Source organism: Rhineura floridana, chromosome 1, assembly GCF_030035675.1.
Source record: "Rhineura floridana isolate rRhiFlo1 chromosome 1, rRhiFlo1.hap2, whole genome shotgun sequence".
In the NCBI taxonomy this organism is placed as follows: Eukaryota; Metazoa; Chordata; class Lepidosauria; order Squamata; family Rhineuridae; genus Rhineura; species Rhineura floridana.
The window spans coordinates 170,922,395-170,946,247 of NC_084480.1; the positions used below are offsets into that span (position 1 = coordinate 170,922,395).

The 23,853-nt window shown below is 44.1% G+C and overlaps 1 protein-coding gene across 3 annotated transcripts; it reads right to left on the reverse strand.

The window, feature by feature from the left end:
- Positions 1-309: 309 nt before the first annotated feature.
- Positions 310-13,424, reverse strand: OVOL2 (ovo like zinc finger 2). 3 transcript variants are annotated; one of them, XM_061585683.1, is made up of 5 exons: positions 13,206-13,424; positions 7,439-7,608; positions 3,299-3,488; positions 1,005-1,340; positions 310-814 (listed from the first exon to the last, which is right to left on the reverse strand). In XM_061585683.1, the coding sequence occupies exons 1-4, from the start codon at positions 13,303-13,305 to the stop codon at positions 1,030-1,032; spliced, it is 771 nt and encodes a 256-aa protein (XP_061441667.1). In that variant the 5' UTR covers positions 13,306-13,424; the 3' UTR covers positions 310-814; positions 1,005-1,029. The 3 variants fall into 3 exon arrangements, with proteins under 3 accessions (XP_061441667.1, XP_061441663.1, XP_061441674.1); XM_061585679.1 differs by having other exon boundaries at positions 312-1,340; XM_061585690.1 differs by lacking the exon at positions 13,206-13,424 and adding an exon at positions 11,860-12,010 and having other exon boundaries at positions 312-1,340.
- Positions 13,425-23,853: the final 10,429 nt, after the last annotated feature.

The following is a 23,853-nucleotide window of genomic DNA, read 5'->3' on the forward strand; positions in this document are numbered from 1 at the left end:
TGTGGGGGAGCTGGGTATTTGGGGGCATACTGGCATGATTGAGGACCCACAGGAACCTAAGCCCCTTTGTTCCTGACATGTCCCCAGAATGGAACTAGTATACTTAATTCCCTACCCATTGACCACAATGGGAATGGGGCTAGGGCAGAATGGTAAGAAAAAGCAATCACCCTCTGCCTGCCCTGGCTGCAGTGAGCTCATGGGGCTTAGGAAGTGGATGGACCTCCACCACAGAATCTCGCCACCACCACCATAGGATTACTGTCTGTGTTAATCAATGCTTTGGACGCTAAACATTTTTGCCAATATATTCATAAATAACTTTATTGGAATATTTCATAGGGTTTTTGGGGGGGGGGAATTGTTACAAAATACTATTATGTTCTTTACAAAGATATTTCATTTTAATTCAAGGCCCATTACCTGTATTCAAGTTGAATAAAATTGTTTTGTTAAATACTTTACAACCACAGTTAACAGTTTCTTTATCAAAGGCACTTGGGAGATTTCTATACAAAGACTGAAGGAATCAAACAATTCAAATTATGTTATGTTCTGTACGGTGTTCATCCCATGTTGGGGAGATTTTATTTTTGTTAAGTAGACTCTTGGAGCAGGCCAGGTTTGAGAACTACCTTCCTTTTGAAGTTGGTTCTGATTAGGGTTGCCATGTTTCCAAGAGTTCAGAGTCTTAGGAGCTTCAAGGATGGCGCTTTGCAGATCTGTAGGTGATTCCTGGAAGTTTATGAGCAGAGTTCAGTGGCACCTGGTGTGGTCAGAGGACAGGACAAGGGGAAAATCTGGTCTAATGGACCTGTGTATGGTAACAGTGAGGATAGTTAACTCTTAAGCCAAACAGACAAGCAGCCCTGCCTTCCTCATCATCAGATTTTATTCTTTCCCTTCCCCTGGAGATTTTAACACAATGACTAAAACCCTGAAACATCTGGTCAGACTATGAGATTTGGCAACCCTAGTTCAGATGCACGTAAACTTCAACTCACTTGGCCACTACCATCCATTCCAGCATTACTGCTCCTCCTCATTCCCCTTTGGGCTCATCTCCATAGGAGAGGTCAGTTTGTTTTGTAAAACAGCTGCAAGTTTTTTTGAAGTTTTCTTCAGAAATGAACTTCCAGGATGAATATCACTGATGTGCACGTACAAGTCCTCTTGGGTTGGGCCTGTGTAGCCACAATCTTCACAAACATACAGTTTATCTCTCCGTTGTTTATAAGCGTATTGTTGCTGCACCCCGTGGATCTTTTTAAGGTGTGATTCCAGGGAACAACGCTGAGTAAAGGCTTTATTGCAGATCTCACATTTGTATGGACGGATACCTGCAACATATAATGCTACGGATGTTAAGAAGCATTTGAAAGAAGAATACCCAGCATTTAAAACCCTACATACATTTATAGCTTTTATCATGACAAACTGTAACTGATTTATTTTGTTCAAGGCTGTGCATATACTGCAATTCTTTGGAACCCTAGGGAACATGCAGAATGTTAATTGGGCACAAAATTCATCTTTCTGTGGATCTCATAACTGTGTTTCTATCCCTTCCAGTTGAAAATATACGCTTTTTAGGGGAGAAACTGAATAAGATTTATAATAGTTTCTTGTACAGCTTTTTCCCCTCCCAAAGGCTGACAAAACTAGAACAAAAATAAAAATTAATTGAAAAATGCTGAATTATGTAAAACTGAAGAAAATATGAGCATGTGAAAAAAAATGTGCATGTGCAGAACTCAGATGTTCTTGGTACAGAATTTGCATTACCTGAATGCTGCTGCATTTTAATTTAAAAGAAACACAAAAACAGTGAATGCCCACAATAGTGTTACTATCTTGCTGCCTCTTTTCAAAGAAATAGGTATAGTTCTAGAAGAACAGCAATGTTGGGTGTGGGAACAGTGGGTGTGGCCAGACACACTCCACTCTCCATTCACGCAAGCAAGAAGTATCACAGTTCAAGGACACCTTCCAACCAGGTAAAAATCACTAGCGGAGCAGCACCAGTGAGGGGTGTGGCCTGGACAGTGTCTTGAGGTTTGTGTAGAGAGGCCTGCAGAGCTGCATAAGGGCCCAAGGCCTGAAATCCCTCCCTCCTATTTTAAACCAAGAGCTCCTTAATGTGTTCATAAGCAGAAACAAATGGGCAAAATACGCAGCAGTTCACTGTCAGAGCTGCATGTATTGGAAGGACTGTGGCTCAGTGGCAGAGCATCTGCCTTGCATGCAGAAGGTCCTAGGTTCAATCCCCTGTATCTCCAGGTGGGACTGGGAGAGACTCCCTGGAGAGCCGCTGCTGGTCAGTGTAGACAATACTGAGCTGGGTGGACCAATGGTCTGACTCAGTATAAGGCAACTTCCTATGTTCCAGTGCTCTGATTCTGTGCAAACAGAAAAATCAAATAATGCAATATTGGGTGTAGAATTCAACGTCCTTGGAATCTTGGTTTTCAAGTGGGGTGTGTGTGTGTTTGTTTTTAAAGGTAGCGTAAGAAACTTCCTCAGCTTATGGCTCAGAAGATACACTTGGAAGTGTGTGAGCAAGGGCCAATTTCAGGAACCAGACAAGTAGTGAATGAGATTTCCAGTATTCAAGAACGGTACTCCAACTCTCCGCATTGCTCCTCCCACTGATTATCAAAACCTAAGTATATAAAGTGAAAAGGACTGCAGGATTATGCAAATAAGAAAGATGTGGACTGGACAATTTGTATAATTTATACAGAAATTCACAGAATTCAGTTTTTCTTGGCACAGGAGTTGGATTAAGTGCAGAAACTTCATATTTTTACCAGTGAACACAGCCTTGCTAATTATTACCTACATTTTGGTTTCTGTGCAACATGACAGCAGCCACCCTATCAAGCTATAGGACAGGGTGAGATAAGACTGTGCGGCCTCTTTATCAGCTCAACTGAAAGACCAGCAACTTTCTTCTTAAAATCTTTCCATGCCAGCCGGTCCTTACAAGAACTCTGTAATTAAAAATTTGTTCTTTTCTCCTCCTCCCTCCAATTTCTTCCTTTTGTGTTGTGTCTTTTGATTGTAAGCTGTGGGATGGGGAGCAGGGACTGTCTTATCACTGAGATTTGTAAACTGTTCTGGAGACTTTTCTTTTTTCTAAATAGTAGGATAAAAATACTTTAAATAAATATATAAATGGACAGTCAATAGATCAAGCAGGCCATTCTTTCCTATTAATGTCATGGATATTCCCAAAGAATGGAAAGGCTGTCATGTATCCCGGCAAATAACCTCTCTCATTAAGATTTGCTCTTACCTGTATGTGTCCTTACATGTCTTTTCAGATCAAAAGTATCATTGAATCCTTTACCACAGAAGGTGCACAAGTGTCTCTTCACTTGACTGTGACACTTTATGTGGCGGTTCAGCATGCGCTGTAAGCGAAATCCTTTGCCACATAACTCACAATTGTATATCAAAGACTCACCACAGGTGCCAGTAGTAAACTAAGAGGAGAAAATAAAACAGGAATTTAGAGTCACAGAACTAAGGAGCTGGTGAGATCCTCAAGTACCTAGTCCAAAGTAGGTTCCAAAATAGGTTCTCTGACTGACTGTATGTTCTGAAACAAACCTGCACAACTTTTGATAAACCAATTTGCAGCCCACAAACCATGTATTTGCCAGGAGGTTGACAATTCCTGTTTTTGCAGTCCCAGGCAGCTAGCACAAACGGTAGTTTCGCCTAATGTTGTTGGGGGCCAGTCCATATCCTTTGAGGTATCCCCTATATTGTCCTAGATGGCAAGGCTAACTGCTAAATAGGCTCTTCCTTTAGATGGTCCATCACTTCTCCAGACCTGACCTGCCTAGCAGCTGCAGAGCAGGGCATCAGTGGGGCTGCATAACACCCTACGTTTGGTCAGAAGTAGTTTTTCTTTCCCATTTTTTCCATTTTTTTAAGGTTCTTTCTTCCTGTCATCCCTCCTGAGACATCCAGACAGGGAACAGATTTCCAAAGGGCATGGAAGAAGGCTTCTCAGCTTGGCCTATTGCCCACTGAGAGGTATTTTCAAACTGTACAGCTCTTTAACAGCTCCAGGCTACTTCAACATGCAGCCTCGGAGTGACATGCTCTATGCCCCAGAGCAAGGAAGTTAGTTTGATCCACCTTCCAGAGTGGGAGATGCCACGCATCAGCTGCCTTTGGCAGCTTCACCACCAGCCTTCTCAACAGGGGTAGGCCTGGCCTTAATGAGGGGAGGCAAGTGGTAAGCCAAAGTACTTTGCACCTTTAAATTCTAGCCAGTTCTTTTCTCCCCGATCTCTTCAGAGCACTTGCGCATCCAGTGGCTTTGCAGCCAGCCTTTCTTCAAGGTGTGGCACAGTCACAATGCAAAAAGAGAAGGGATAGCCTGGAAAGAGGAAGGTGCAGCACCTTCACTCCAACGACCCCTTCCCATTCCCCTTCTGCTTTCTTCCCAGGGTTGGGCTTATAGGAAGAAGAGTTGGGTCAGCCAGGTCTTCTGTATTTCCACCGGAATGCCTTCTTTGAGTTGGGTAACACTGGAGGAATTAGTTATCTAATTAATTGATTGACATCACATACAAACAGAAACAGGGTGCTCCCAGTCATACAATCATAGAATCGTAGAGTTGGAAGGGGCATATAAGGCCTTTGAGTCCAACCCCCTGCTCAGTGCAGGAATCCAAATTAAAGCATACCCAAGAGGTGGCTATCCACTGCCTCTTGAATGCCTCCAGTGTTGGAGAGCCCACCACCTCCCTAGATAATTGGTTCAACTGTCGTACCGCTCTAACAGTTAGGACGTTTTTCCTGATGTTTAGTTGAAATCTGACTTCCTGCAACTTGAGGAAGTAAGTAAGTTGAGGAAGGCTAGATTATATGGTAAGGACATCAGAATAAAATATATCTTTCTGAAAAGGATTCATGGATGGTTGTCCAAATATTAAAAGTGAAAAACATGGTTTTATAACAAGTCTGTCCATTAGCAACATGAGTTTGTTGCATTAATTTGTCCATTAACACCAGAGACCAAATATAAATACTAAGGCTTGTGCACCAGATTTGACCAAGTCCTACGCCAAATCTGGCCTATTCAGAGGGATTTGGGCGTTGACCAAGTCGGATTGAGACCTCTTGCTGCATTACTCTCATTATGTCAAAGACTGCCTGCCAAAACTCGTTTACCCCTGGACACTTCCACCATAGGTGTATTATTCAGCTCTGCTCCTGACATCCCCTCCAGCAATAGGATGATGAGCCCCCATTAATGTGATGTGGACATACAGGGTCTCATCCGTGAGAAAGGTTTAACATTGACTCCCTAATTTTTGCTAATATGGACTTGAGATGAGGTTTACTCCATATTACATTTCACTCCCTCTGAAAAACTAGAGATCCTAGATCAGTCTTCTACACTAGTTTCAAGCTTTCCATATCTTTATACTGCTGGTCAATAAGCATGCTGTACATTGCTGCTACTACACCTTTAGACTCCCGAGACCTGTCCAAACACCTTTTCTCAAACAAGATACGTGAACATGCCCCCCATGAGTTCTAGGGAAAGTTGCTGCAAAAGCTCTTTCTTGCAGTTTTTGAAAACAGCCTACTCTCCCGCAACTGAATGTCTATCTATTGCAGTGATATGGGTTTCCCCTTGACCAACAAACCTTGCACCCTATACAGTTCCCTATCCTTCCATCCTTGGTACTGCATGCATTTGTGGGGTTCCAGAAGTCTTGGATGATCAATAAGGAGGTCAGCAGAAAAGGCTCAGAGGCCAACCAATGAGCCCATCTCTTCCATGCCCTAAGCGTGATGTGCAAAAATGGGTTGTCAGTTTCTGCCAGTTTCTTCTTAGACAGAGGCAGAAACAGCAATGCTCTAACAGTGGGGATCTCCCTGCAATTCTCAGGTTTCACCTATGGAACTCTTGTTTCATTCCAAAACAGCCTTGTCATTTGTCTAAGCTGAGATGCCTCATATAGATCTGTAGTTTCAGCACACTGAATCTACCTGCTCCAAATACTCTGTAAAGAGTTGCTTCATTCATCCTACACAAAAGGATTCTATAATCGCTTGCCACCTTTTATATATAAAAAAACCCAGTGGTATCTCTATGGGTAAGGTTTAAAACAAAAAGGAAAGTTAAGTAGCATCATTTTGAGCGCTGCATTCCTCCCAAGCCATATAAGCTGCACTTTTTTCCGCCTTGATAAATCTTGTCTCACTATTTGCAAAAAAAGCATCACAGTTTCTCTTATGCAGTTGTCCTATTTCCTTGGGATAAAACCTAGAAATTTTAAAAATACAACATGGTAACTTAACTTCTGATTTGACATCTTTTGTAGCCTCTTCTGCTCATCTATTGGGATGTTAACTTCTGGGTTTATTTCTAAGCCAGCAACCTTTTGGAATTTATTCAGCGGTAACTTAAGTGACAGAATGGCTTCTGCTGGGATGCTCAATATTAATAAAATGCCATTGGCAAACAGATTTATGCAATGCTGCTTTTTGGGGGGACAGCCAAAATGATATCTGCCAGTGCCCCTATAGCTATTGCTGTGTCCCTTGTCCGAGGCACCCCATGTGAATTATGTGCATTGACTCTAATTCTGACCTCAAAATTACAGGATAACTCTTTCAGTTCCCCCCCTCAAAAAAAAATTTAAGGCCCAAGTTTAATTTATCCAGCAGCCTCAAAATAAATGACCATTACACCAGATCAAAGACCTTGACAGTAAAGCCAAGGGGATTCCTTCTAGTCAACTAGTATAGATTAAACAGCACCCTCGTAACTGAAACAGACAATTGTCCTGGAATAAAGCTGGCCTGGTCTTCTTTAATGCAGTTTGTAATTAAAAGGTTTGGTCTGGATGCTAATATGGAGGCAAGATCTTGACTGCCAAGGGGCATGAAAAGCACTCTCTCAGTGCTACTGTTTGGACTCAGCCATGTGGGCAAGTCTGGAACCACCATAGCACAGTAGCCCCAATTCCCATCCCATTCTTCATCTGCTATTGCATGGGAAATATTTAAGGCCTATATTTGAGGTAGGATTATAGCATATGCCTCCCATAAGAAATGGATTAGAACTTTGCAGGAAGAGAATCTAGAGAGAACAGTGAAGTCAATTTGCAGCATCCCCTTCCCCAGATCTTTACAGAAGTCTGCAATGCTTATGTCAACTTAAATGCTTAATTTTAGGTAGAAGTACTGATGGTTATTGTATTCTCAATGTGAGCTGCCAGTGATCATTTTATTGGGTTTGAGTTTTTTCCTCACTCAGTCACTCTCTCTCTCCCCCCCTTTCAATTTTTTAAATAAATTTGACAGTTTTAAAGTAAAAAAGTAAAAGAAAGCCCCCAGTTATATGGAAATAACATTTCCTAAGCACCTTAGGTCTTCATTCACAATGAAGAACCATCCATACCTTGATTTTGGATCTGACTGTGGGGTGGTTCACTGCCAAGTCCAGAAGTGTCTCCTCTGTTGTGGATTCAGGGGCTGAGGCACCAGCAGCCTCTGTGTCCCTGCTGCTAGTGCTCTCCAAACTGCAGCTGTCTTCACTACGATAGTTTAGGAGTACACACTTTATCTCCCCTGCAAATTGAACACATGGTTTTAATGGCAGACACAGGGATCGTTCAAACACAATACAATTTTTAACAACAGACAGTCATAGAATAGGAGAGTTGGAAGGGGCCTATAAGGCCACTGAGTCTTTTGAATGTACCCTTGAAATTAATTACTTAACTGGACTTCTTCTAACCTGCCCTATACTTGGCTTTCAAAAGTTAGTTTCAATAAAGGCAAAATGAGTTGTTTGCATGCAGGACACCCACAGCTTGAAGCAGGAGCAAGGTTTTGCAACTTGCCCTGCCCCCTGATGTTGCTTTCCCATGTTAGCCCATCAAGTTGAAGAGAGGACACTAAGAACACTTCTCAACACAGTCTTATAGTACTGATTTCTAGCTGATCTAAAAAGTTGTGGCAAACCATAGGAGTGGAAGCAGTGAGAGGGAACATAGGAATGGAGGTGGTATGCTGTGCCCAGACCATTTAAGAGTTTATAGATTATTGTGATCTTTTTGAGCTGAGCCCAGAAGTCAACAGGAAGCCAGTACAGACATTAGACACACCAGTGCAATGTTCTCCCAATAACTCAACCCCCATCAAAAGGCCTGTATGCAATGGTTTGGTAGTAGTTAACTTGGTGAAACAACCCAGTTAGCCCAGCAACAAGCAAGCATCACGACTGCTGGGATGCTGGATTGGGAGGATGAGAATAGCCAGGAAGTTCAAGGGAAATGGCGGAAGGGCTGCTACAACTTCCCTCCAGCATCTGCCACCTGAGGCAGCTACCTTACTCTGCCTAATGGTGGGGCCAGCTATAGTAATGCTATGGAGTAGCATCAATGGCATAAAGAAGTGATGTAGTGGGGGACGACTGGATGAGTGACCAGCATAGCTGGGATACTAACCTCCCCCAGGGCAAAGTCACCTTCCTTGCTACCTTAAATGTAAGCCAACAAAGGAATTGTTGTAACTTAAATACACATGCAGTGTAATCAACAGAAAGCAAAGATGACTAACCTCCCCTCCTCTGCTGCCCACAAAATGCATAAGATACCAATTAATTCTGAAGCCAATCATAATCCATTAACAGCAGTATATAAACCTGGCAGAATTCCGTATCTCAGGTGATAAAGTGTGCAGTGTGGGGCTTCATTGGTGTAACCTCATGCCTAGAGAACTTAGGGCACACAAATTAGGACTCTGGTGATGGGGACTTTGGTGAAAAGGCCCTTGCACAAAAAGGGGCACTATTATTATTAATTAAATTTATATTCCACCCTTCCTCCCAGTAGGAATCCAGGGCAGCAAACAAAAACTATGTTTTTGCTTGCCCATTAGGATAACCAACTGTGGCTTTTTGCATGTCTCACCACAGTGGTTATGCATATTTGGCTAGGATCAGGGACAGAGTGTCCTCTCTGTAGTTCTGCCTTGGCTCTGGAATTCCCTTCTTCAGATAGTCCACCTCACTACTAACCTTTCACTGCAGGGTGAAATCCTTCCTGGTTAGGAAGGCATTTGGTCTACAGGTCCATATTAAGAGAGAAGGAATACAATGGATGTTACAAAAGAGTTTAAGAACGCATTGCTAAAAACATGAAGACCAACAACAAAAAATTCTTTAAATACATTAACAGCAGGTAGATCACCCAGGGAGGTGGTTGGACCTTTGGACAACAAGGGAGTCAAAGGTGCACTAACAGGAGAAAAGGGAATTGCAAAGAACACAAATGAATTCTTTGCATTGGTCTTCACAGCGAAAGATACGGGGCACATCCCTGTGCCAGCAAGGGAGCCTGAGAAACTGAAACAAATAGTGGTTACATGGGATACAGCACTAGGACTTATTCACAAATTTAAAAATGACAAATGAGTCCAGATGATTATTTAAGAATTCTTAAATAATTAAAACAAGAAAATGCTGATCTTCTGACAAAAATATGTAAGCAGTGTTAGCAGAAGCTGAACTGTAACAGAATCCTTGTTGAAAGAGCACTATTTATCCTGGATACAATCACACTGAGACACTGACTTTAAGAAAAAAATAAACTGATATTTATTAAAGGAAATACATGTTTGATAGGAAAGACCACGAGTTCTGGCTAACTAAGGTGGAGATGCAACAGTTCATGCTTGTTCCTGCAACTCAAGAGAAGAGAGATCCAGGATCTTCTCTTCAATGGAGGAGTGAGAAAGAGAAAGTAGGAAGTGAAGTCAGCAACCCCAAGAGTATCAGTGTAACACTGGAAGATAGATGGACACAGGTTAGAAGGGAAGGGATGGTCTAGGAAGCACAGAATTTCCTCTCTCTGTCTACTCTTTCCCATGCAGACATATCAACCTTCAGTGCAAGCTGGGCTGTCCCTATGATCAGCCTCAGTCCCTGAAGATTGCAAAGTGGTTAATGTAACAGCATTTTTTTTTTAAAAAAGAACAGTTGCTGGTCTAAGGAACAGGAAACAGAGAGCAGGAATAAATGGACAGTTCTCCCAGTGGAGATATTTTAAAAGTGGAGTCCCCAGGGACTGGTATTGGGACATGTGCTTTTCAACTTGTTCATAAATTATGTAGAGTTAGGGGTAAGCAGTGAGGTAGACACATTTGCTGATGATACCACATTGTTCAAGGTGATTAAAAGAAAAAGGGATTGTGAGGAGCTCCAAAATATTATTTTGGAGTGGGTGAACGGCCAGTAAAATAGCAAATGCAATTCAATTCAAGTGTAAAGTGATGCACATTGGAGCAAAAAACCTAGATGCTAATGATGTCTGAATTGACATTGACTGACCAGGAATGAGACTTTGGGGTTGTAGTAGATAGCTCAATGAAGATGTCAACACAGTGTGAGGCAGCTGTGAAAAAGGTAGTTTCCATGTTACAGATTATGAGGAAAGGGATTGAAAATAAAACTGCCAATATCATAATGAGGTCTTGAGGTGGCCTTCTCACAGGCATAGGGACAAGGATTTTTCCTTCCCACACCATGTGAAACACTTTTATTGTAACATTTATATCCCACTTTTCTTCCAAGGAGTTCAGTGTGGCATACAAACATCCCTCTGTGCAAAAAAAAAAAATCCTCACAACAACCCTGTAAAGTAGGCTAGGCTGAAAGACAGTGACTGGCCAAGGTCATCTAAGGAGCTCCATGGCCAAGCGGGGATTTCAACCCTGGTCTTGCAGGTCCCAGTCTGACACTCTAACCACTATACCACACCGGTTCACACTAGCAATCACCAGTGTGACTACAGCACTTTTAATGTGATGTCACCTTTTTGTTCTAGCAAGGCTTCCATGCCTTTAAAAGCTGCCTGTTGAACAGTAATGACAAGTGCTCCCCTTCCTAGTGTGGGAATGGAGAAAGCTCTAGCTGATATATATATACAGCTTTCAAATATAGAGCACCCTGGTCCCCTTTATTGCTCTCAGAACTGTCTCAACCACTGATACTATTGAAGAAAAACCTTGACTCTTTCAGTTGTTCCTGGAGTTGCAATGAGAATTGGCTACTGGGGAATTGCTACCTGCTGGATACTGACCTCAGTTGTCTTAAATATTTAAAAGCCATCCACCTAAGATGGTGCACAACAATATTTACTGTAAAATTACAAGACTTAAACACTAGTCAGAAATTTTAATACAAAAACCATTAAAATACAATTGCGCCAGTTTAATTAGAGTTTCCCCATGCTCATGCTTATACTGCCAAAACTGCGCCACCAACACACAAGAGGGAAGTACTGGAGATTTCATAGACATTCCCAAAGTATGCCCAAGCACAAACAATACTAGTTGTTTTGTAAAAAAATTATTAGTTCTCAAGAGTTTTGTCATATTTTTTACTCTGAAATAGTAAAAATTAGAGACAGCCTCTGAGTGTATTCGTATGCCCAAGGGGAAAGAGAATACCCCTACAAATGCCGTAAAAGGAAGGTATTGCACAATAGGTGAGCTTCAAGGCAAAGCAAAAGGGTATGAGCAAGCACTGAAAAGGTAGGAAAAGTCTGCTAGATTTTTTTAGCCAAGGATGACTCAACCACGTTAGCAAACTAGGGAATCATCTGGCATGCCCAAACACCAGAGGTGCCTATCTCAGCTCTGTAGACAAATTTGGGAAAGATGCTGCCTACAGCCATTGGATTTATCTACTTTTTAATGCATGCTTGTAGCTGAAATGGGGGATTCTGCTATAACCTACTGTACTCGGTTAATGACAGTGCTCTGGAATTACGAAAGTTAAATACTGAAGTTAAAAATGGGAGAGAGAAAATGAACCTGATTGACTCTTGATCATTTAATTTACTCTTCTTGTGATAAGAAAAAGATAAAACACGGGAGAGGGGCGCCTTAATTCGTCTAAGCGGCAAGAGACAAAACTCTGAACGGGGCCTGCATTTCGAGCAAAGGCACTGTTTAATCTGTGGGTGGGTCTGTTCGCCGCTGAATAGGGAGGTGCCTTGGCCAGGTAACAGCTGCAATTGGGAGCGCAAAACAATCAGAGAAGCCCAAAGTTCAAATCGCTCAGACTAGACCTAACCGCTACGCTTTGGACGAGGCTGCTGCGGCTGTGCGAGGCACCCGCAGAAGTCATTTGGAGAGGTGGAGCCGTCTAGATTTGCCGACGAAGCACTTGAGCCGCACAAGGGAAAACGCTCCCTTGTATTTACACGTGTTTTGTCTGCACTTCCAGGGAAGTGGGGAGCTTGAGTCGCGTGTACGAGGTCTGTTCAGGGGCCATGCACGCCACTAAATGCTCTTGCACAGCTAGTCCGCTTGCGGCAGGTTCTTCAGCTTTTGGTAATGTTAGAGAGGGAGCGTAAGAAAGGACCGAGGCCCAATTGGTCTCTCTCTAATCATATGAAACTATGCGCCTTTTCCTTGCAAAGAGCCACCCAAAAGGCCACTGCACTGCTTTTGTGTCCCCTGACCTGAAACTGCATTCTTAAGTTGGATCCAGACAACATTTACTCAAAGGTAAGTCCTACTGAAGTCAGTGGGATTTGCTTGTGAGTAACTATAGTTAGGATCTCAGGGTAAAGTTCGATTTATATTAACTTGGAAGGAAGCCTCATTGAACTCGGTGGGACTTTTGAGCAAACATCCTTAGGATTGAGCTGCACAGTGTTCCCATTTCATCCAGTTGGCAGCGCACGGAACCACTTTACTCAAAAGTAACTCCTACTGAATTCAGCGGGACTTACTCAGGATTGTAGCCTAAAACGTTATATTCCTCCTGTAAAGTTTGCTCTGACGCCCCTCAGCATCTAGTCAGGGAGGATTAGCAACAAACTTTTAAATGCCAAACTCAACTTTATGAAACGATTTAAAAAGTGTCTCTGCACTCTGCAAAGTCCTTTTTTCTCAATACTCAGTCGATTAAGTCGTACATCCAGAATTTAGAGCACGGCTTCCAGCCAGGTAATTTAGTAGTTAACACTGTCGCCAGGTTTCCCTCTCCGGTAGAAGAATCTTAACGGTTTGTGGGTAGATGGGGTCAGACGCGTTTGGACTTTGCAGGTTTTTTTTGGAGGGGGGCGTCTAGCACGCCCGGCTCGCATCCTTAGTCAGAAACTAGGCTAACGTAGGGGAAGAGGAAAGGTGTGCTATTTCCTCTGTCTTACCTGGGACGTAGGTGTCAGCTCTCTCTTCGTCCGGCAACTCATCCCAGCTGCGACTGGCAGGCAGCAGGTTCCTCCTCTTTACAAGAAAGACTCTGGGCATGATGAGCACTAGGATTTCACCTTTACTTCTTACCGTTCTGTTTTCTGGAAACTCCACCCTTCCCTAGGGTTCTAGGTGAGGCCCGTCGGTAATCTGCCACGGCTTCTGTTTGGGGTCCCCCCTCCTGCTCCCGCTGATATCCCCCACCCTAAGAAGAGCAAGAGACCACACGCAGTAGCAGGATGTGGCCCCCTTCACCCCCCACCCCCGTTTCATAAGATGTATGAGCAAAGGCACCACCAGGAAACTTGGAGGGAGCATGCGTGCTGCAAACATAACGGTGTCAACAAGCCTCTCTACCTGTCCGACCGGTTGGAGCAGCTCTGCTTTGTTCCAGCCCTTCCTTAGGCATGAATATTTCTAAAGAATGTAACGTCTGAAAATGAGGAGGGGGGATTCCCAGGATTGTAAACTTCCCTCCCCAGATCCCCTCTGCATCCAGAAAGAACAAGCACCCCCATTCCTCTCAGCAGGAAAGCTTCCCCGCAAACCTAGATGGAGCCTGGGGGTGTCTGTGGTTGTGTCTCCAAGGTTCTAGAAGCTATTTTGGGCACTAGGCTGCTTTCCCTTTGTAGTTTTAAAATATATATGAGTACAAACACATAAGCCAATGATACCTTAATATAATGAACTTCTGTTAGATATGCATGAACTTCCCTCTAGCTGGGTTTGTGTGTGTGAATGAACACCACACAGTACATTAATGGGATGGAACTACAGGCTGACATTTGAAGCCAACCAGCTCCAGGCTTCCCCCACCCCATCTGCTTTGCATGCAGTGATCTTCAGATGTGTCTGTCTCCCTCTGAGCTTGGTGATGGAGATGCCTTCAAGCATTGGAATGGTAGGGCAAGTATACCTCTCTAGCCTGAAAGTGTGTGAGAATGTCTAGAGGAAACATGAGACCCATTGCATTTCTTCTCCCTACATTTTCATGTACGCATTGGGGGGGAAACTGGATAGAGCTGCCTGCTATGTCTGTCAAGGCCTCTGAACTGTGTTTTATGTAGGGTTCAAACAAAGAAGAAAACTTGTTCTAAACAACTAACAATATGGTTTCAAAAATGTAATTATTTGTAAAAAAAATGTTAGGGGACAGAATTTGGGAGGAAGGGCCCCCCTTACAGGTCTGTGTGTGCATGCATCTCTGCACACATAAATTGACACACACACACACTGCCTGTACATGGTTCTTAGCGGGTGGCTGACCTTGGGCTATATGGGTTAGCCATCCCTGCTGTGTTAGCAAGCCTCCTTGGTAGACAAGTGTTGCACTTACACATGTTCTAAGAGTCTTGTGTGTTAGGATCTTTGAGCAGTGGCAATTTATCAATAACTTTATATTCACACACCTTAAAATAGGATCAATGTTTATTGAATAAACACAGAATCAATATATACATTTAATACAGTAAAATGTGCACATCTGTTATGGCAACGTGGAATAGCTCACCACACACACACACGCACACACCCCTTTGGTTTGGGAGAATTAACTAAATTATTCTAACCATGACTAATACTTGCATGACATGTATTCAAGAAGGATCAAGCACTTGGCCATAAGTGGGGGGGGGGAGGAGGAATAACTGGAAGGGTAGGTGTAAGGCAGAGTGGGGTTTTGGAGAAAAGGTAAGCTCAGCACCACTTGAAGAGACAGGCCAGTCTCTTTCTCTCAAGGCTCTCAGTTGCAGACTAGGCCTCAATTATACATAGCTGGCACGAGCTCAGTAAAAGGCTGGGTTAGGGAATACCTGTGGTTGGCTTCTAACACACACACACACACACACACACACACACACACACACACACAAGGATAGAAAGAAAGAGCAGATGTGGAAGCTACAATTTGTAGAGAAAGGACCTCCAGAAGACAGGATAGAGGATTAAAGATGGCTTTCCCAGTCCCACTGGGTATTCCTAGAGAAGGAGAACTGGGGTGTGTTGAAACTCCTGGGTCAGGCAGATACAGTGGGGCAAGCAGGCAAAACAAAACCCTGAAAAGGACTTTTGAGCAGCTGGAACAAGGATCTCTGTTTCATTAAATGGGGATCCAGGAAAGCAGGAGGCAGCCATGGGAAAGATAACCATAGGGGTGGAGTTTAGGGTAGAGACTAGGGTTGTCAGGTCAGAAGCATCCCAAATCCTGATATTTTAGGGGCGGTCCCTAGTGATGTCATAGGGGGTGGGGCCCTAGTGATGTCATTAAGCACGATACATTAAACATCAGCCACAGTTGCTTGGAGCATACCACTCAAACAAAAAAAAATCTGATTGGAAATTAAGATAGAAATCTTAGCTAAATGAGGGTGTTTTCAGGATGACGCTGAAGTTGGTTCCCGGTTCCCAGTTCCCAGTTCCTTATTTGTGTGAAATTTCAGTCACTAACAAAGAAGAAAAGTTGACAGCTACAGCAACGTCAAGCCAAATATAAAATGCCCCTGAACCCCAAAATAAATAATGGGGTACCCTGTATGATATATCGCTGTAATCAGGAGACTCTCCCTGTCAAGACTGACAATAAATTTATACAATCAAAATAATCAGGATTCTGATATTATCATAAATACATAATGATGTCATAAAATCATAAATCATAAGTAACTGGGGGTACACACCCCAAGATCTGCTCTGGGCCAGGACAAATCATATACCCTAGGAAAGGGGAGGGTGTCCCCTACCAGATGTCACTGCGTCCCGCCTGGCCCACAGATTCTCCTGGGCGCAGGGCACGTGGGAGGGCATCTATCCAAAACCAAAGCAGACAAAAACATACAGGAAAAAATAAGTAACTGGGGGTACACGCCCCATAATCTGCTCTGGGCCAAGACAAATCATATACCCCAGGAAAGGGGAGGGTGTCCCCTATGAGATGCCACTGTGTCCCGCCGGCCCAGAGCTTCTGCTGGGAGCAGGGCACGTGAGAGGGCATCTATCCAAAACCGAAGCAGACAAAAACATGCAGGAAAAAATAAGTAACTGGGGGTACACGCCCCAAAATCTGCTCTGGGCCAGGACAAATCACATACCTCAGGAAAGGGGAGGGTGTCCTCTACGAGATGCCACTGTGTCCCGCCCGGCCCAGAGCTTCTGCTGGACGCAGGGCACTAACGAGGGCATCTATGCAAAATCAAACTGGACAAAAACATGCAGGAAAAAATAAGTAACTGGGGGTACATGCCCCAAAATCTGCTCTGGGCCAGGACAAATCACATGCCCCAGGAAACGGGAGGGGGTCCCCTACCAGATGCCACTGCGCCCCGCCTGGCCCAGAGCTTCTGCTGGGCGCAGGGCACGTGGGAGGGCATCTATCCAAAACCAAAGCAGACAAAAAATACAGGAAAAAATAAGTAACTGGGGGTACATGCCCCAAAATCTGCTCTGGGCCAGGACAAATCATATACCCCAGGAAAGGGGAGGGTGTCCCCTACGAGATGCCACTGTGTCCTGCCTGGCCCAGAGCTTCTGCTGGGCGCAGGGCACGTGGCAGGGCATCTATCCAAAACCGAAGCAGACAAAAACATACAGGAAAAAATAAGTAACTGGGGGTACATGCCCCAAAATCTGCTCTGGGCCAGGACAAATCATATACCCCAGGAAAGGGGAGGGTGTCCCCTACGAGATGCCACTGTGTCCCGTCCGGCCCAGAGCTTCTGCTAGGCACCAGGCACTCACGAGAGCATCTATGCAAAACAGAAGCAGACAAAAACATACAGGAAAAAATAAGTAACTGGGGGTACATGCCCCAAAATCTGCTCTGGGCCAGGACAAAGCATATACCCCAGGAAAGGGGAGGGTGTCCCCTACCAGATGCCACTGCGTCCCGCCTGGCCCAGAGATTCTGCTGGGCGCAGGGCACGTGAGAGGGCATCTAACCAAAACCAATGCAGACAAAAACATGCAGGAAAAAATAAGTAACTGGGGATACACACCCCAAAATCTGCTCTGGGCCAGGACAAATCATACACCCCAGGAAAGGGGAGGGTGTCCTTGTGATGTTCCTGTATTAATGTAAATATGGTAAGTGCTGTTTGTATAGAAGATACATGGTAAGTGGAATGAAAGAGGAGGGGAGAGTAAATGAGCAGTAGAATGCTGGATGATTGGCTGAGTGTTTGGATGGCTGAGAGTATAAATGGAAGGATGACAGTTGAATCGGGGTGGACGTGAGTGGGTTGTTTTGGTGGAGTTTGGAGGTGGGTGTGAGTTGGTGTATGTCAGGAGAGTGTGGAGAAAGAGGGAGGTGGAGTTCGGATTAGTAATAAGTCAAATATCACAGTAATAGATGAAACCATAAGCTTGTAGATCATTATCAAAGTTATCTTGTTATTAATGTTATTTAATAAATACTATTTTGGTTTACCAAAGGCCTGATCCTTGGCTGGGGTTTCACAGACCAGAAGGGAGGGTAAGGTAATAACCAAGGCTGAAGGGAAACAGTAACAAATGGTGGCAGCGGTGAAGAGGAGAAGATAACATTATAAGTATCCAGAGCAACCCCGAGTTATGAGTTATCTGCATTGATACAAGGGGGTTGGGAACAGCATAGGCACGCAGTCACGAATGTAACCGGATAGAGAGACTCAGGCAAGGTCTCTGGGAACATTGGTTGTAGAACGTGACTGGTGGTGCTGCCTAGCAGGGGGATCTATTGAGATCTGTGCTAGAGCGGAGAGAGAAACCATAAAAAAGGACAGTCCAGACTGGTGGAGTCCCTGGTGGTGCCTAGTGAAAGGCAGTAGCCACGAGCAGTTAGGAACCTGACAGGGAGAGCCAGGGAAGGGCGTCACAGGTGTTGGCTGTAGCGGTGGGATACGGACAAAAGAGAGTCCCTAACAGTGGTATGGCAAACAGAAATAACAAATACAGATTACTTGTGAGAGTGACTGGCAAAGAGTGACTGGCAAAGAGTGAGTGAACTCAAACACCATGGCTGAATATATAAAGATGAAAAGAGAGGAGCTGGTGGAGAAGTGCATAACATTCAATTTACCTCACGAGGGTAAAGGAGTAGACTAATTGTGGGTAGCACTAATAGCTTTTACAACTGTCCAGCAAAAACAACCTGTCAGGGAAGAGACCCCAGAAGGGTATTCAAGCAATCCCGCTTATATAGAGAGAGAAGTTAAGATGGGAGCATGAGTTGGAAACTGAGAGATTGAGGAGGGAGGCTGATGAGAAAGACAAGCAGAGAGAGTTGGAAATTGAGAGAATGAGAATGGATACTGAAAGAATGAGAATGGGGTTTGAGGAGAGGGAGAAGCAACGAGCATTGGATGCTGAGATACAGGTGGAGAAGTTAAAGTTTGAAAGAGAGAAGTTTCATTCTGAGGAAACAAGAAAGGACAGAAATGAAACAAAGATAAAGGTTACACCGAAAGATTTTGCAGTGTTTGAGCCGGGACAAGATCCACAAATTTACCTCAGCACCTTTGAAAAGGCAGCTCAAATGTGGGGGCTACCGGAGGATAAATATATGCAATATTTGTCAAACCTGATCAAAGGGTAATTGGCAGAGGTATACCAATATTTCCCCTCAGACAGGCCCGTCACATATGCTGAGTTTAAAGAGGCAGTATACAAAAGATTCAGACTGGGACCTGACTACTTTAGGAAGTTATTCCGAAACTGTCAGATCCAACCAGGGAGGTCTTTTGTTGAACTGGAAGCAAAGTTGATGGATATATTTGGAAAGTGGATGAGTAGTGCCAAAGCTCAGTCAGTGGAAGAGGTGAAAAGCCTCATGATACTGGATCAATTATTCCATCAGTTACCACCAGAAATAAGCCTCCTTGTCAAAGACCGTTCCCCTACATCGGTGCAGGAGGCCACAGAGATGGCGGATCACTTTGCCTCCAATAGAACTGGCTGGGTGGGGAAAACATCAAGAGAGTTTAAACCCAGACCATATAATGGCGGCAGAAAGGATGTGGTACCACAGCGAGTGAGTCCTCCAGTAAAATCTGAAGGGCACAGGACACCCCAGAGTGGATCTGTGTACCCTAAAATGGAGGAGAAATTTTGCTATAAATGTGGTAGACTGGGGCACCTACGTTTTCAATGTGAGGTTGCCAACCCCATTAGTAATCCTGCTCAGGCAAGGGCAGTAAAAACAGAACCAAAAGAGCTGGAAACAAAAAAGGTTCAGTTCTGCCAGATAAACTGGACAGAAGTAAAAGACTTTGATACGAGTCTAAGAGAGGAAGTGTGTGTTCAGGGGGCAAATTATTGGGCATTGCTTGATACTGGTGCCGCTCAGACATTACTGAGGCCAGATTTAATAAAATGTGAGGAAATATTACCTCAGGAAACAGTGACTATCCAAGGAGTGAGGGGTCAACCAGAAAACTTACCCATGGCCGTAGTAAACATACAGTGGAGAGGCAAAGAGGGAAATTATAAAGTATGTATTAATGCCCAGCAACAAGAACCAGTGATACTGGGAAGAGATGTAAAGGGGGCACAAGGAAAAATATATGTGGTGACCAGAAGACAGCTTGGCAGAGAGACAGAAGCCATGTTAACAGAGGCCGAAGAAAACAGGGTGCAACCTGTTATCGAGCCTAAGGTCACCATAGCAACCCTTGGCAGGCCTGCTGAAGGAGACAAACTGTATCAAATGGTCTCTGGGGAAGAGGCAGAGCAGTTCAGGGAAGAACTGAATAGGGAGTTTGAAGCAAATAAAGGAGCAAGCCCTGACCCAACAGATTCCTTTCACTGACAAACTGAGGAATCAAATTGTGTGTGAGAATGGGATTTTATATAGACTGTGGATGCCTGCTGAGAGAAAGGATGAATGTGAACCAGTGAAGCAATTGATAGTACCTAGCAAATACAGAACCAGATTGCTAGAGGTAGCCCACGATGTCCCATGTGCAGGACATCTGGGAATAAAAAAGACCAAGAGGAGATTGGCTGCACACTATTATTGGCCAAATATCTCCAAAGATGTAAAACAACATTGTCTATCTTGTGGTATATGCCAAAAGGTGGGAAAAAGTGGAGTAAAGACTAAGGCACCCTTAAAGCCCCTTCCTATAATTGGACAACCCTTTTATAGAGTGGGAATAGATTTGGTGGGCCCTTTTTCCAAACCCACAAGGCATGGCAAGAAATATCTATTGGTGGTGGTGGATTTTGCCACCAGGTACCCAGACGCGGAAGCATTAAGATCCGTAGAAGCCCCTGTAGTGGCAGAGGCTTTGTTAAAAATCTTTATGAGGCTGGGTTTCCCTCATGAAGTGCTGACGGATCAAGGCAGTGTATTCATGGGAGAAGTGATGCAATGTATGTGGAAGTGTTGTGGTCTAAAACATCTAAAGACCACCACTTACCATCCAGCCACTAACGGATTGACTGAGAGATTTAATGGGGTTCTGAAGGGCATGATAAGAAGTTATGTTCAAGATCACCCACAAGACTGGGATGAACGTTTGGGGTGCTTCTTATTCGCGTACAGAGAAGTTCCTCAGGAGTCAACAGGCTTCTCACCCTTTGAACTGATGTTCACTAGAAAAGTGAGGGGACCCTTGGAACTGTTAAAAAATTCATGGGAAGGAACCCTGGGAGAGTACAAAACATCTGTAGTTGATTTTGTATTAGACTTCCGCAGCAAATTAACATCGATGATGGAAGCTGTACAAAAGAATTTGAGTCAAGCTCAGGAGAAGCAAAGTTACTGGTATGACAGAACAGCCAGGGAACGTGTGTATGATGTGGGAGATATGGTTATGGCATTCATACCCAGGAAACATGATAAATTACAGGCTAACTGGGAGGGACCATATACCATAAGAGAAAAGCTTGACACAGTGACGTATGTAATTACCACAGTATTAGAGGCATTAAGAAAAGCAGGGCTAACAATAAAAGCTAAGAAATGCCAGTTTGGATTGAATGAGGTCATCTATTTAGGACATAAGGTGGGGAGTGGGAAAATAACCCCCTTATGGAGCAAAGTTGAGGCAATACAATCATGGCCTATCCCCTTAACAAAGAAACAAGTTAGGGCATTTTTAGGTGTGGCTGGATTCTACCGAAAGTTTGTGAAAAATTTTGGGGAAATAGCAACCCCCTTGCATGAGCTGACAAAGAAAAAGTGTGCTGAACGTGTGGTATGGACGGATGAATGTCAAAAGGCTTTTGATCTTTTGAAGCAAGCCTTGTGCCAAGGACCTATATTAATAGCACCAGACTATGAGCAACCATTCATCGTGGCTACGGATGCGTCAGACCTCGCACTGGGAGTTGTCTTGCTGCAGGAGAGAGGAGGTACCAAACATCCGGTGGCGTATCTTAGTCGCAAGCTAACATCGAGGGAGAAAAATTATTCGTCGGTCCAAAAAGAGTGCCTAGCGGTCGTGTGGGGACTGAGCAAGTTGCGCCCATACATGTGGGGACGAAGATTTACGGTGACGACGGATCATCGGGCCTTGTTATGGTTACAGACTATGAAAAACCATAACACTATACTGCAGAGGTGGTCCTGGGCTCTACAAGACTATCAGGTGGACTTCAAGTTCATCAAAGGCAAGGACAATGTATTGGCTGATGGACTTTCAAGGCAAGTGGCCGGGACTGCAGTGACGTGACGCAGACGTAGGAACAAAAAAGACATTTTCCCCATAAAGACTTGGTTTTATTGTTAACGCGACGTATGAATCCTACAGCAGGAATAATACTTTGCCGTTATTTTTAAGGGGGGGGGGGAAATGTCATGTTCCTGTATTAATGTAAATATGGTAAGTGCTGTTTGTATAGAAGATACATGGTAAGTGGAATGAAAGAGGAGGGGGGAGGTAATGAGCAGTAGAATGCTGGATGATTGGCTGAGTGTATAAATGGAAGGATGACAGTTGAATCGGGGTGGACGTGAGTGGGTTGTTTTGGTGGAGTTTGGAGGTGGGTGTGAGCAGAGCTTGGAAAAGTTACTTTTTTGAACTACAATTCCCATCAGCCCAATCCAGTGGCCATGTTGGCTGGGGCTGATGGGAGTTGTAGTTCAAAAAAGTAACTTTTCCAAGCTCTGGGTGTGAGTTGGTGTATGTCAGGAGAGTGTGGAGAAAGAGGGAGGTGGAGTTCGGATTAGTAATAAGTCAAATATCACAGTAATAGATGAAACCATAAGCTTGTAGATCATTATCAAAGTTATCTTGTTATTAATGTTATTTAATAAATACTATTTTGGTTTACCAAAGGCCTGATCCTTGGCTGGGGTTTCACAGACCAGAAGGGAGGGTAAGGTAATAACCAAGGCTGAAGGGAAACAGTAACAAATGGTGGCAGCGGTGAAGAGGAGAAGATAACATTATAAGTATCCAGAGCAACCCCGAGTTATGAGTTATCTGCATTGATACAAGGGGGTTGGGAACAGCATAGGCACGCAGTCACGAATGTAACCGGATAGAGAGACTCAGGCAAGGTCTCTGGGAACATTGGTTGTAGAACGTGACTGGTGGTGCTGCCTAGCAGGGGGATCTATTGAGATCTGTGCTAGAGCGGAGAGAGAAACCATAAAAAAGGACAGTCCAGACTGGTGGAGTCCCTGGTGGTGCCTAGTGAAAGGCAGTAGCCACGAGCAGGTAGGAACCTGACAGGGAGAGCCAGGGAAGGGCGTTACAGTCCTCTATAACATTCCAGTGCATGCTGCTTAGCCCAGAGGTTGTAGAGGGCGCAGGGCACGTATGATGGCATGTACTCACAACTAAAATGGACAAAAACATTCTCTACGAGAATCCATGGCTTCCTGACTTGCCCAGAATTTCTTGTGTGCAGAAGGAGTGGATCTGAGCAACTATACACATCCCAATGTTTAAATTAGGTAGGGGGAAAAAGGATCTGGTGGTGCCCACCCCAAAACTTTATTTGAAGTTTTATATATCATACATTCATTAATTTCATTCATTCATTGGCGATCACTCGTGGCCGAGTAAGATTGTAAGGTCTTTAGCGGTGGGTCCGTAAGTGACTGTAGAGGCCAATTCTGGATCCACACAGCCTCCCACAGTGAGGACATAGTTTTCCAGATGGAAGATGGTCACGATGAGGATTTGCTTGACGTGCCTTCCGCTTAGCTCGCTTGTCCCTTTCGCTCTCTACTCGTGCTTCTTCAAAGTCCATAGCACCTTTGATAATGGCCGACTTCCATTTGGGACGTTCATGGGCCAAGGCTTCCCAGTTCTTAATGCATGTTACATCTTTTAAGATTAGCTTTGATAACATCTTCAAACCTCTTTTGCTGTCCACTGATATTCCTTTTTCCATCCTTAAGTTGGGAGCAAAGTACCTGCTTTGGAAGACAGTGATCAGGCATTCAAACCACATGGCCAGTCCAGCGAAGTTGGGGTTGGAGGATCATTGCTTGAACACTGGTGGTCTTTGCTTCTTCCAATACGCTAACATTAGTCTGCCTATCTTCCCAAGTAATTTGCAGAATTTTCCAGAGGCAGCGTTGGTGGAATCTTTCAAGAAGTTGGGAGTGGCATTTATAGATGGTCCATGTTTCACAGGCGTACGGTAAGGTCAGTAGTACAATGGCTTTGTAAATAA